At 38.5% G+C, this 12,243-nt stretch overlaps 1 protein-coding gene across 1 annotated transcript; it reads right to left on the minus strand.

Moving 5' to 3' along the window:
- Positions 1–11,197: 11,197 nt before the first annotated feature.
- Positions 11,198–11,671, minus strand: LOC124722169. Its single transcript, XM_047247370.1, has one exon. It carries the CDS (start codon positions 11,669–11,671, stop codon positions 11,198–11,200), a length of 474 nt encoding a protein of 157 aa, XP_047103326.1.
- Positions 11,672–12,243: the final 572 nt, after the last annotated feature.

The following is a 12,243-nucleotide window of genomic DNA, read 5'->3' on the forward strand; positions in this document are numbered from 1 at the left end:
GAGATTACAGTAGAGAAACCTCACCTCTTTCCTTTGTTATGCCCGCTCTCTCATTTCAGGAACGAGATGTTATAGTTGAATTTTCGTTATCTACCCGCCAAGTTAAACAGTACGTATCAATTGTGGTATGTATATTGCCAAAATATCTTCTGGTTTCATAGAGACGTTGTTCAGCAGAAGGAAATGCCAAGTACAGCTAGTTCAGATACTAGTTGTGTAGGACTGTGGCTGCCACAGTTTGTGCGCTATAAGACGTGTGGACAAATGATATTCTAACAAGCATGCAACAAAAAGTTTATTTGTCATGTTTTTGTGCTTCGCAGTTTCTGTTTGAACATTAAAGTAGTACATTGTTTACTGCGTTGTGCATCTGTGCATATTTCCATATCCCTTGTTTTTAATTAATGATAATACTCTCATATGTCAACACTGTGCGGTTTATATTATGATTAATTTTTCTGCCTTAGACTTTTTAAGACATATTTTAGTTTTAATAGAGCCTAAATGAGGTAATGAAAGGGCCTATTTTAGGCTCCTAAAATGGATATTTTGTGACCTGAATATCCCGAAATAGTCATGAGGCACTTTGGTACTAAAAAAAAGCCACAGTTACCTATTTACCTCTTTTAGTTGCTCGAAACCATCTTAGAAGAATTTGCAGCAAAACATAAATCCAACCACAGCTCAAACGTCTCTCATAAGCAAATCCGACTTACTACAGCCGTCTCGTGGAAGCTGTCACTAGATGTCACTGCACTCACTTGCTGTATGGATTGGAAGCACCTTTTCCACTACCTACCATTACTCCACTCTTTCAAGAATACATGAATAGTCTTCTTCTGACAAAGACGATCATACAATAACCCCACTAATTCTGCACAAATTTCTCTTGCGGTCACATTAATTGGGAATGTCACAAGGTGGCAGTAGCCCTCCTGTTTCTGTTTAACGACGGAGTGAGAGCTATGTTTGCGTCCATCTTGTCTGCACTTGCGGAAACCTATGCTGACATTATCGCCCCGAATGTTTAACTCGTTTCATTTTACCACACAGAGATATCCTGCAGCTGTGACAAGGTTGAGCCCGTCGGAAACATGTGACTTGTGTATTAAATGCCACACTCCTCTCTCTAGGTCTGGTCACAGCATCCTTTTACACAAGAACCATTGCAGTAGCCACAGCTTCATTTAACGACTTTGGAAACTTCGCTCGTAGCTTAGGCGTAAACTTCAGCTGGAAATCCCCACTGGAATGCCTCCAGCACCCTTTGCTCTGTCTCCTGTAGATTTGTTGTGTCCGTATTTTCTTTGTCTGTAACATCATAGGTATTAATATTTAATTTCCTAAATCTCTTCAAAGTATTGGGTGTGGACTGGTCTTCTCTGTACGCTCTACCGATTAGCTGTTCCCAATATTACCTCAGAAGGTGCTCCAACAACCATTCCAGGAAATCGTAGGAGAAACAATTATTTCGAAAACTCTCATAGCACAAAAAAATACTCTCTTGCATCCCATGTTAAGCATAATGGTACTACACTCAAGAATTACTCGTAATTCCATCTCTCTAATTTCGCGGTGATGTGGAGGTGCTTAACGGAAATCAAAACCAGTTCACCAAGTCTAATGTCCTCCCTCAGTACCTGAGTGGTCAGCGCGACAGAATGTCAATCATAAGGGCCTGGGTTCGATTCTCGGCTGGGTCGGACATTTTCTCCGCTCAGGAACTGGGTGTTGTGTTGTCCTAATTATCATCATTTAATCCCCATCGACGCGCAAGTTGCCGAAGTGGCATCAAATCTAAACAGCGGCACCAGGCGAGTGGTGTATCCAACGGGAGGCCCGAGTCTAACTGTTCACTTCTCTCCTCCCGTAAAGGCTCCAGTTTCCAATAAAACTCTAAGGTTTCTGCTCGTACCTGACTGACTTGATCAAGTAAGGGCTGTATTGAACCCTGAGCTGTTACTTCCCCACCCCAAGTTTCTCACTCCGGCTATTATTATCAAAGTAAATACATCCAAAATATTAGTCGGTTACGAAAGTGAAAAGAATACAAATGACATGAAAAGTCCATACAATGTTAATCACACTGGTCAACAGCATATTTGTTAGAAGGAATGTCAATGGTGTTCCTAGCTACGTACCTGCTACCGAATTCTAAAATCAAATCCGTTTTCGATTATTGGGCACCGGTTTCGTGATAAGGTGAGAATGTTCAGTACTGGTTCATTTGGTATTGCTTGTTTAATGTACTTCTGTTTATGTTTTCGCAGATGTAATTGTCAGTAAAAAATCAAAATATACACATGGAATTCCATAGATGATCCTCAGTTCCGACATTCACGACCAGGATACGGAGGAGACCGATGAGTCACGCTCATGTTGCATCGTATCCCGTTGTGCTTGTCGCTTCAATCTCAGCTGTAACAGAGTTCTAACGCAGTGAAGTGAGTTGCTGTTGGCTCGGTGAAGATTTATATTTTGTCTGAATCCAGAAGAAGATATGTCTCGCAATTGTATAAATAACCCATATTCCTTTTGTTTTATGTGTGGTAAGTTTACTTTGAAATCGTAAAAACGAAAACTTTATCGTGTTGAATAACGACGATACGCACTTAATTTTGGGAGCAAGGGATTGGCGACCACGAGAAAAAATGCCCCCCGCTCCCAGCATGCTGTTTCACTTGCGTTAAACTCCTGACAAGGTGTTTAAAAGAATCACGTCGAATATCGTTTGGTGCCCCAGGTTTGGAAGGAATCAACTGATCGCACAGCAGACCGTTAGTTTGCGACAAATTGGCTGATGAGAATGTGACAGTGAGTGAAGGTCAATACAGACATGAAGACATAGAAGACTACGATGAAGACAAGCACACTCAGTCAACATTGCACGCCTCCTGGGAATAAAACGACATTTTTTTCTCAAGGGGATCTCGATGCTCTTATTAGTGATTTTAAACTATCGAAGCAAACCGGGAGCTTCTAGTTTCACGACTGAAAGAAAGGAACATTCTTCTTCCTGGTGCGAAAATGAGTGCTTATCGTCCCCACCATACTTATTTTTCTGGATATTTATCCAAACAAGATGACATGGTTTTCTGTAATGACATCGATTCCCTTCTCGAGACTGCTGGTCAAGATGCTGTTACCATGAAGGAGGCATATGGGAACTTTAACCTGCTATACACACATATCCAATATGAGAAATACAAATGGCATATACAGAGTGAGACACCTATCTTTGCCACTCCATATACATCCGAAAATATCAGCTAACATAAGTTTCAGCAAAATTTTATGATTAGTAAGTGGTACGTGTATGTTTTTTTTGTAGCAATGAAAACTAGAGGTACAGTCAGAGACGGAAAACCTCGTTTCACTGTTGTAAAGCTTATATATTCTGAAATGTCGGACCTCAAATGATGGCAACAGCGATGCGGTTTCTACCATAACGAGGAAGGCGAGGCTTGCCTGCACCGTCCTGCAGTCAGCTGTAACAGAACACTATCAGTATCCATGTTCTACCTACATTTCCCAGTTTAACAGTGTCTCCCACTCGGTTCTACTGTACTATAGTCATCCCTGTTCTAATTCATGTACATAATTAGTAACCTAATCTTTCCTGTTAGAAAACAAATTCATAATTAGTAAGAAGAGTTAGTGAACTGAAAGTAAAAATAACTGTTAAATTTTCGTCCAACAGTACTTTTTTATAATATATTTCCTAAAAAACTAATATTCCTAGTGGGTAAAATAGTTCATTTTCTCTACTTTTTGTTTTACCATTATCAAGTATATGTCCTTACATTCAAATTTTTTCTCAAAGAGACGAAGTTAAATTTAATAAAAGTGATGAAGTATGAAATAGATGTTAAACTGTTGATAAAATATATTTTCCTTTTGTTTACAGTTACAAAACCCAAATATTTTCAACACTGTTAACAAAATGAGTTTCATTAGATTTTCTGTATTATAGAGGATAATCTGAAACATCAGTTTTAATGATTACAAAATTCGTATACAGTTGGAGATGATCGGAATGAAAACAACCATCACCAATATTTTTACTAATATCTCCATCTTAATTAGGAATATTTAAATTATATTTACTTTTTACATTCAGTGGAACAGAATGAAACAGATAGCTGTCAATTGTTTTCATAGATAAAGATTAAAATTTGTTAAAAATTAGATTATAACATTATTTGTAGATACACAACAATTATAGAATAAACCAAAAAAAAAGCTATTTAACAAAAACAGTATAACCTTTCTCTTTTACATCATTTTTGACAAAATATACAACTGGATATTCGGTTTTTTGTGTTCTTGTCCATGAAAATTTCTTTCACTTCATCTCCTTGATTTAGAATAAATAAGTGTTTCACTAAAAAAACTTTTTGTTGAAGAATTAGCTTTGTAGCCTTTTTCGAAAATTCTTTTTAGCTCAGTTATTCTTAGTTCACTGCATATTTTTTATTTAGGGTTAGTATATGCAATTATTTTTTCATAACTGGTTTGCAGTATACTTTTTTTCATTTTCTTTCTTGATGTCTTCTGGATATTTTTTTAGTGTTGAAAATTTTGTATTATTACATTCATTAATTAATTTAGAAAGTAAATGAATTCGTTTATAATTTCCTCATAAGTGATTAAGTCTTTCAACAACACCTGCTATTAATTCATTAAAAATTGAATACTCATCAAAATTATTTTGTCAATTTTTGGAAGTCTTTAACATTAAACTTTTTCTCATTACCTGTTTGTAAATTTCTAGGAGATGAGTGCTGTAAAATTATTTCAAAAGCATCTAAAACAATTTTACGAGTTTTGTCTCTTATTTCTTTCTAAATTTTTTCTAATTGATTTATGTAATTCATTAAGTATTTCTGTATGAATAGAATGATATTGTAAACCATTACATATAATTTTTTCACAAATTTTTCTGTTATTAGATTTACAACTGAATAATTTCCTTCAGTTCCTTATTTTCCGTTTTTGTTGTTTCTCTTTTTGGATGATGTGTACCAGTAAATTTTTTACATTTGAGACACCAAATATAATTGTCTAAAGGATAATTAAGGTTATTCATTTATATAAAATCGTAATCCACTTATACTGGAGGAGTTTTAACTTTATCATTTCGTTCTGCAGTCAAAAACTTTGTTTTTCGCAATTTTTTATTGATTCCTTAGCAGTAGTTATATCATAGAGATTACGAAATACACTTCAATTTACATATTATTGAATTTCTTAAAAATCTATTTCATTTTTATTTTCTCTAATTCATATCTATTAATTTTTTATTTTAATTCCTTATTAATTTTTATTTTGTTTCTCCTAACTCATTTTCTCTAAATTTTGATTCTAGTGTTTCTTTCTTTCTGATTCTTCACGTATTACTTTTAGTTTATTTCCAAAAACTGTCCATTTATTAAATTTAAGGTATAATGAAATTTATAATTATTTGATAACAGTTATAACACAAATGCCAGCCGGTGTGGCTGTGTGGGTCTAGGCGCTACAGTCTGTAACAGCATGACCACTACGGTGCCAGGTTCGAATCCTGCCTCGCGTATGGATGTGTGTGACGTCCTAAGGTTAGTTAGGTTTAGGTAGTTCTAAGGTCTAGGGGACTGATGACCACAGATGTTAAATCCCATAGTGCCTAGAGCCATTTTTAATTAACACAAATAAATACAAACTATCACAAATAACTTAATCAAAATTTTATATTCTTTGAATATCTTTATGTAAATCAATTTCTCCTAAATATTTAATGAATTCTCTTACTGTATTTCCACCAAATGAAAGAAAAAAATATTTGTGTTATTTGTTTTATAATACCAAATAGAATGAGTAGTTATAGTACCAGAGATATCTAAATAAACTATACCATATTCTACTATATTCTATTTTTTGTCTTTTTTGGTAATTCGTCAGTCATAAGAATGCCTCTAAAATTTTAGATTCCTTAATGATATTTTCTGTATCATAATTTGACAAAAGTTTATTAATTTTTGTTATTCTCTGCAAGTTTTTATACTCCAGTTCTGTTCTTTTCCATTATGTCTTGTTGTTCTTTAAATTATCTGTCTTTTGTTTTGATACTGTACTGGCTACTGTCCTGACAGCAGCTAAACATGGTCACAGAGTCATTAAAAAGGTAAAAATATGAATTCGTATTTTGTTTGCTCATAACTGTTTTTCCTTTTTTATAAGATGTTTATTAATCCTTTTGTTATTTAAATACCTAATGTTAAAAGCACATTTCTACTAGTTTTCATCTCTTTTTTTGCTTATGCATAAGTGTAGGTTTAGTTTTATCACTTGGCACCAAAGTATAATCAGCTGTAAGAGTATTCGTTTATTTAGATTAAAACATTTTTAATAATTTTGATTGAAATCGCCTTAATGAATTGAATTAAAAGTTTAAAAATGTCTGTTTAAAATCACCTGATGGAATAAAATGAAAAGTTTTATGTAATTTTGAATGAAAACACCTAATAGAATATAATTAAAATATTCAAATAAGTTGTTTACTGAGATGCTACTGAATAGTATTTGTTAAAAACAGTCTTGGTTGTAATTTCTTTTTTATGTTTCAACGACGCATTTCGTCTTATTTAGGCATCTTCAGGTTATCTGCAGACCTTGGTTCCTCTTGCAGCCATCTAGAAAAGATAAGCTGAAGATGCCTAAATAAGGCGAAACATGTCGTTGAAAAATAAAAAAAAAATCGGAACCAAGACTGTTTTTAACCAGTACTGTTAAGCACTGGTTTGCTGTATGCCACATATGGACTGGAAGAATTGTTACTGATTATATTTTAAAATTTATAACCCCCAACCTATATCATTGAACGCTACGTCTAATTCTCGTTTTTGCTACATTAGTCCTCTAACTGCTGTTTCTGGTAATTATGCGTCCAACGAAAAATCTTCGGCATACACTCTTTTCTTTTCAGGTAACTGATGTTCCTTATCTGCTTCATGTCTCTTTTCTAAATTTTTATTATATCTACAATGGTTGGAACTTTAATAGTGGCAACTATTTATCTACAGCTTGTACAAAATAGTTATGTGTTTCAAAGTTTTACTGACCTTCAAAGTAGTCCCCAGGAATGTGTATACTATTTCAACAAACTGCATAGGAAACTCTTCAAAATCCCCACTATGGCAAGAAAAATATTTTAATGCAAATGACACCTTTTTGAACATAATATGGAAGAGGACAGTTGCTGATGACAAAATGACTCTTAAGTTCCCAACATTCACTGTCCCAAATTTGTGAGTGAATCACCAGGAACACTGTATGTGAAATATTCTGTGCATGATTAAGGAGCTCCATTCACAACTGTGAAGCAAGGAAGATCAGCAGATGTTCAGCTCAGGCAGAAGTACATAGAATAAATTCAATTTGATTCGAAGATGTTCAAGGATTTTCAGGATCTACTCCAGTTCATTCCGCCAGCTCAACATTCATTTTATTAGTGTTGAGTGCAAAGAGTTGGAAGGCATAGAAAGGGGTGGTGATTATTATTGCCCTCTTAACACTGACTGAACAATCTGCTCTTTTAACTGAGAAAGAATATTTTCATTTGCTCAAAATTTGTTTCATATCATCATTATCATCAGGATTAACTTCCTGCAAGCTGGGTATGACGTTTGCGAATGATATGCCTCCATTGGTTTCTGTCCTGGTTTAGCTTTTCTCTCTCCACTACATCCCGTGTTACTCCTCTCCTCTTGAGATCTTTCTTAAACTGGTCTGTCCACCTCTTTCTAGGCCACCCAATTGGTCTTCTTCATGCTATTTCCATTTCCAAATACTGGCGGGGAGTTCGAGTCGAGTGCATTCGCTTCAGATGACCGAACCACTTCAGTCTCAAAGCACTCATTCTCTCCTCCGTATGCAATGTCACCTGCAGGTCTTTCCTTATATAATCATTCCTGACTCGATCTCTTCTAGTTTTTTGTAGAGCTGACGTAAAGAACTTCATTTCACATGCTTATATTTGACTCTCTTCTCTCTTATTTATGACACAGACCTCTAGACTATACATCATGATTGGCAGGAGATAAGTATTATACATGGTCTGTTTGACTGTTTGAGGTACTTCCTTATCCCAGACTAGATTTCATACTTGGGGGAAGAAGCTAGACCCTTTTGTTATACTGTTTAATACTTCTAGTTTGGAACTTCCATCACATGATGTGATGCTACCCAGATTATTGAATCTTTTCATGCATTCAACCGTCTCCCACTCCAGTATGATGTGTAAGGTGTAGGTGTCCTGGTCGTCTTCATTGTCACTGTCTTGTTCCTACTTAGAGTTAACATGAATTTGTTAAATTTTATCTTCCAGTAACCTAGTCTCCTCTGAACTGTCTCTCCACAAATGGCTCCTACTTGTACACCGCTCTCACCACCATTGTACAGCATCTGGACTTTTTTAATTAATGAATCAGGAACAACATATTTTCTCAAGCATCCCCTGGTACACTGCCATATGCTTTTTCCAAATCCATGAATACTATTATCAAGTCCCTTCCTTTTTCCCAAAATGAGATACATTGTTCCCTTATTACTTCTGAACCCTTGCTGTTCTTTCTCTGATAGCTGTTCTAGAATTTTCTGAAATCTTTCTTCTATGACCTTTTCCATTATCTTCAGACAGTATTATTAAAGTGTGATTCCTCAATAGTTGGTGCATTTCTTTCTACTACCTTTCTTGAACAATGGTATTATACACTCCTGGAAATGGAAAAAAGAACACATTGACACCGGTGTGTCAGACCCACCATACTTGCTCCGGACACTGCGAGAGGGCTGTACAAGCAATGATCACACGCACGGCACAGCGGACACACCAGGAACCGCGGTGTTGGCCGTCGAATGGCGCTAGCTGCGCAGCATTTGTGCACCACCGCCGTCAGTGTCAGCCAGTTTGCCGTGGCATACGGAGCTCCATCGCAGTCTTTAACACTGGTAGCATGCCGCGACAGCGTGGACGTGAACCGTATGTGCAGTTGACGGACTTTGAGCGAGGGCGTATAGTGGGCATGCGGGAGGCCGGGTGGACGTACCGCCGAATTGCTCAACACGTGGGGCGTGAGGTCTCCACAGTACATCGATGTTGTCGCCAGTGGTCGGCGGAAGGTGCACGTGCCCGTCGACCTGGGACCGTACCGCAGCGACGCACGGCTGCACGCCAAGACCGTAGGATCCTATGCAGTGCCGTAGGGGACCGCACCGCCACTTCCCAGCAAATTAGGGACACTGTTGCTCCTGGGGTATCGGCGAGGACCATTCGCAACCGTCTCCATGGAGCTGGGCTACGGTCCCGCACACCGTTAGGCCGTCTTCCGCTCACGCCCCAACATCGTGCAGCCCGCCTCCAGTGGTGTCGCGACAGGCGTGAATGGAGGGACGAATGGAGACGTGTCGTCTTCAGCGATGAGAGTCGCTTCTGCCTTGGTGCCAATGATGGTCGTATGCGTGTTTGGCGCCGTGCAGGTGAGCGCCACAATCAGGACTGCATACGACCGAGGCACACAGGGTCAACACCCGGCATCATGGTGTGGGGAGCGATCTCCTACACTGGCCGTACACCACTGGTGATCGTCGAGGGGACACTGAATAGTGCACGGTACATCCAAACCGTCATCGAACCCATCATTCTACCATTCCTAGACCGGCAAGGGAACTTGCTGTTCCAACAGGACAATGCACGTCCGCATGTATCCCGTGCCACCCAACGTGCTCTAGAAGGTGTAAGTCAACTACCCTGGCCAGCAAGATCTCCGGATCTGTCCCCCATTGAGCATGTTTGGGACTGGATGAAGCGTCGTCTCACGCGGTCTGCACGTCCAGCACGAACGCTGGTCCAACTGAGGCGCCAGGTGGAAATGGCACGGCAAGCCGTTCCACAGGACTATATCCAGCATCTCTACGATTGTCTCCATGGGAGAATAGCAGCCTGCATTGCTGCGAAAGGTGGATATACACTGTACTAGTGCCGACATTGTGCATGCTCTGTTGCCTGTGTCTATGTGCCTGTGGTTCTGTCAGTGTGATCATGTGATGTATCTGACCCCAGGATTGTGTCAATAACGTTTCCCCTTCCTGGGACAATGAATTCACGGTGTTCTTATTTCAATTTCCAGGAGTGTAGTTCCTTTTTTCCATTTGTCAGACACTTTTCTTTCTTTCCATATCAGCACCAGCATGTGGTGTAACCATTGTATTCCATGGATTCCTGCGACTTTAATCATACCTGCTCTAATCTCATCTTGTCCAGCCACCTTCCCACTCTTCATCTGTTTCAGGGAATTCTCAGTATCAACGCAGGAGATTGGATCCTGCTCTTCCTCGAGTTCAATGACTTTGGTGTCACTTTCTTGTGCAACTTCCCCATACTGCAAGATTTCAAAATAATTCTTCATCTCTTCTCTGACACATTCCATGTCCCTTATAATATCACCATCCTCTGTTCCGATCTCTTTTATGTCTTTTCTATCAGATCTTTTACCTTTCATTAACCTATAAAGCAGTTTTTGGTTCCCTTTGCTATCCTACTCTAGTTTCTGGCTGAATATTTCCCAAGTCTTCTCCATATCTTCTTTCACAATTATCTTTGCTTGTAGTTTCTTTTGTTGGTATTCCTTCTCCAGTGTTGTCACCTTGCATTCATATTTTGTTTCCAGACCCTGGTTCTGATTTCTTTCTTCTAACTCCATGTTTTTCTTTGCCAATTACATTTTTTAATTGCATCTGTTACTCCATCGTTCCACTGACTGGTTTCTTTGTCTTTCACTTTACCCTTTGTTTGCCGCATATCTGTACAGCACTGTTAATTATTGCCATTTTAAATAGGTTCCACTCTTCCTCTATAGAATCCCTTTCAGTTTTTGGCAATTTTCGTGCTACTAGATTTTGGAAAGTTTTCTTATTTACTTCTTCTTTAAACTTCCACACCTTTATTTTTGGCATTCATTGTACAGTATCCAGACTTTTCATTTTGTAATTTAGATCAGCTACTAGTAACATGTGGTCGCTATCCAAGTGCTCACTTAGTATGACTTTAGTGTCCCTTACTTTTCCTCCAATTTATTTGTCCATTAATATGTAGCCTAAATATGCCATCACAGCCATATCTAGTAACAGTATGGCTATCTTGTTTCTTGAAGAATGTATTCTACAGTAAAAGAGGATTCCTTATGCACAGATTTAGAATTTCTTCACCCTCAACATTTCGTTTTCCGTATCCAAAAGGGCCCATCACCTCTTCATATCCATTTCTGTCCATGCCGATCTGAGCATTCAGATCCCCAGTTATCATAAAGTTATCCTCTCTTACTTGGTCTTCCAGTTCTTCAAGGAATTTTGTTTTCTCTTCCTCACTGCACCCTTGCTGAGGTGTGTATACTTGGAGTATAGTAAAACTACTCTTTCCCAAGTTCACCCTTGCTCTAGTTATCCTTTCACTTACGAAGCTCACATGTGTAACTGGGTCAATATCTTTGTGAAACACAAACACCACCCCACTTTTCTCCTCTTTATTGTGACGCTGCCAGTACAATTTGTACCAACCTCTCAGCAATTTGGAGTTTTTCCCCTTCCACTTGGTGTCACTCAGTCCAAGGTTATGATTCTTTCTCCTCAACATCATCTCTACAAACTCTTCAGTCTTTCACGTCGAGGTTAGTTCATTTAATGTTCCCACTCTCAACTGGTTTTTGTCTTTTTGTAGGGTTCTAGTGTTCTGTTCTTGTTTAGTGTATCTTCATGCGTTCCTTAGATTTTCTTCAGGCTGTGAAGAGCTGTCATTCGTTCCAGGGGAACAAGAAGTGCTGTCTACATTAGGTAGTTTCAGTCTGAGGCTCGTTGTTTGATTGAAAGGAATGACAACTTCTTATCATCTGCTGGCCTGCTAAGCCTAATGGATCTGAGGATTTTCTTTCAGTGTTTACTCCCTCAGCCTTTGAAGATCCCCACGAAGCAGTGGTTCCACTCCTCATTTGCCCTTAGGAGGGAAAGGGTTCCTCCTCCACAAGCTGCACAGTACCAAAGATGTTCTTCTCCAATGTAGCTGCCATTACGGACTTCGCCATATCCCTGACAATGGTTTCATAGTGGTAAGGAAAAAGGAGAGGTTTAGGATAGGATAGGATAGGATAGGAGTCAGGTCGTTGTTGGAAACACTTCATCTGGCTCTTCCTCTTTGGCCTGTCCGGCATGGGT

This window comes from Schistocerca piceifrons, chromosome X, assembly GCF_021461385.2.
Source record: "Schistocerca piceifrons isolate TAMUIC-IGC-003096 chromosome X, iqSchPice1.1, whole genome shotgun sequence".
Lineage (NCBI taxonomy): Eukaryota > Metazoa > Arthropoda > Insecta > Orthoptera > Acrididae > Schistocerca > Schistocerca piceifrons.

Excerpts from the sequence above, each read along its gene's own strand:
- LOC124722169 (XM_047247370.1), bottom strand. The coding sequence starts at position 11,671 with ATGATGTTGAGGAGAAAGAATCATAACCTTGGACTGAGTGACACCAAG.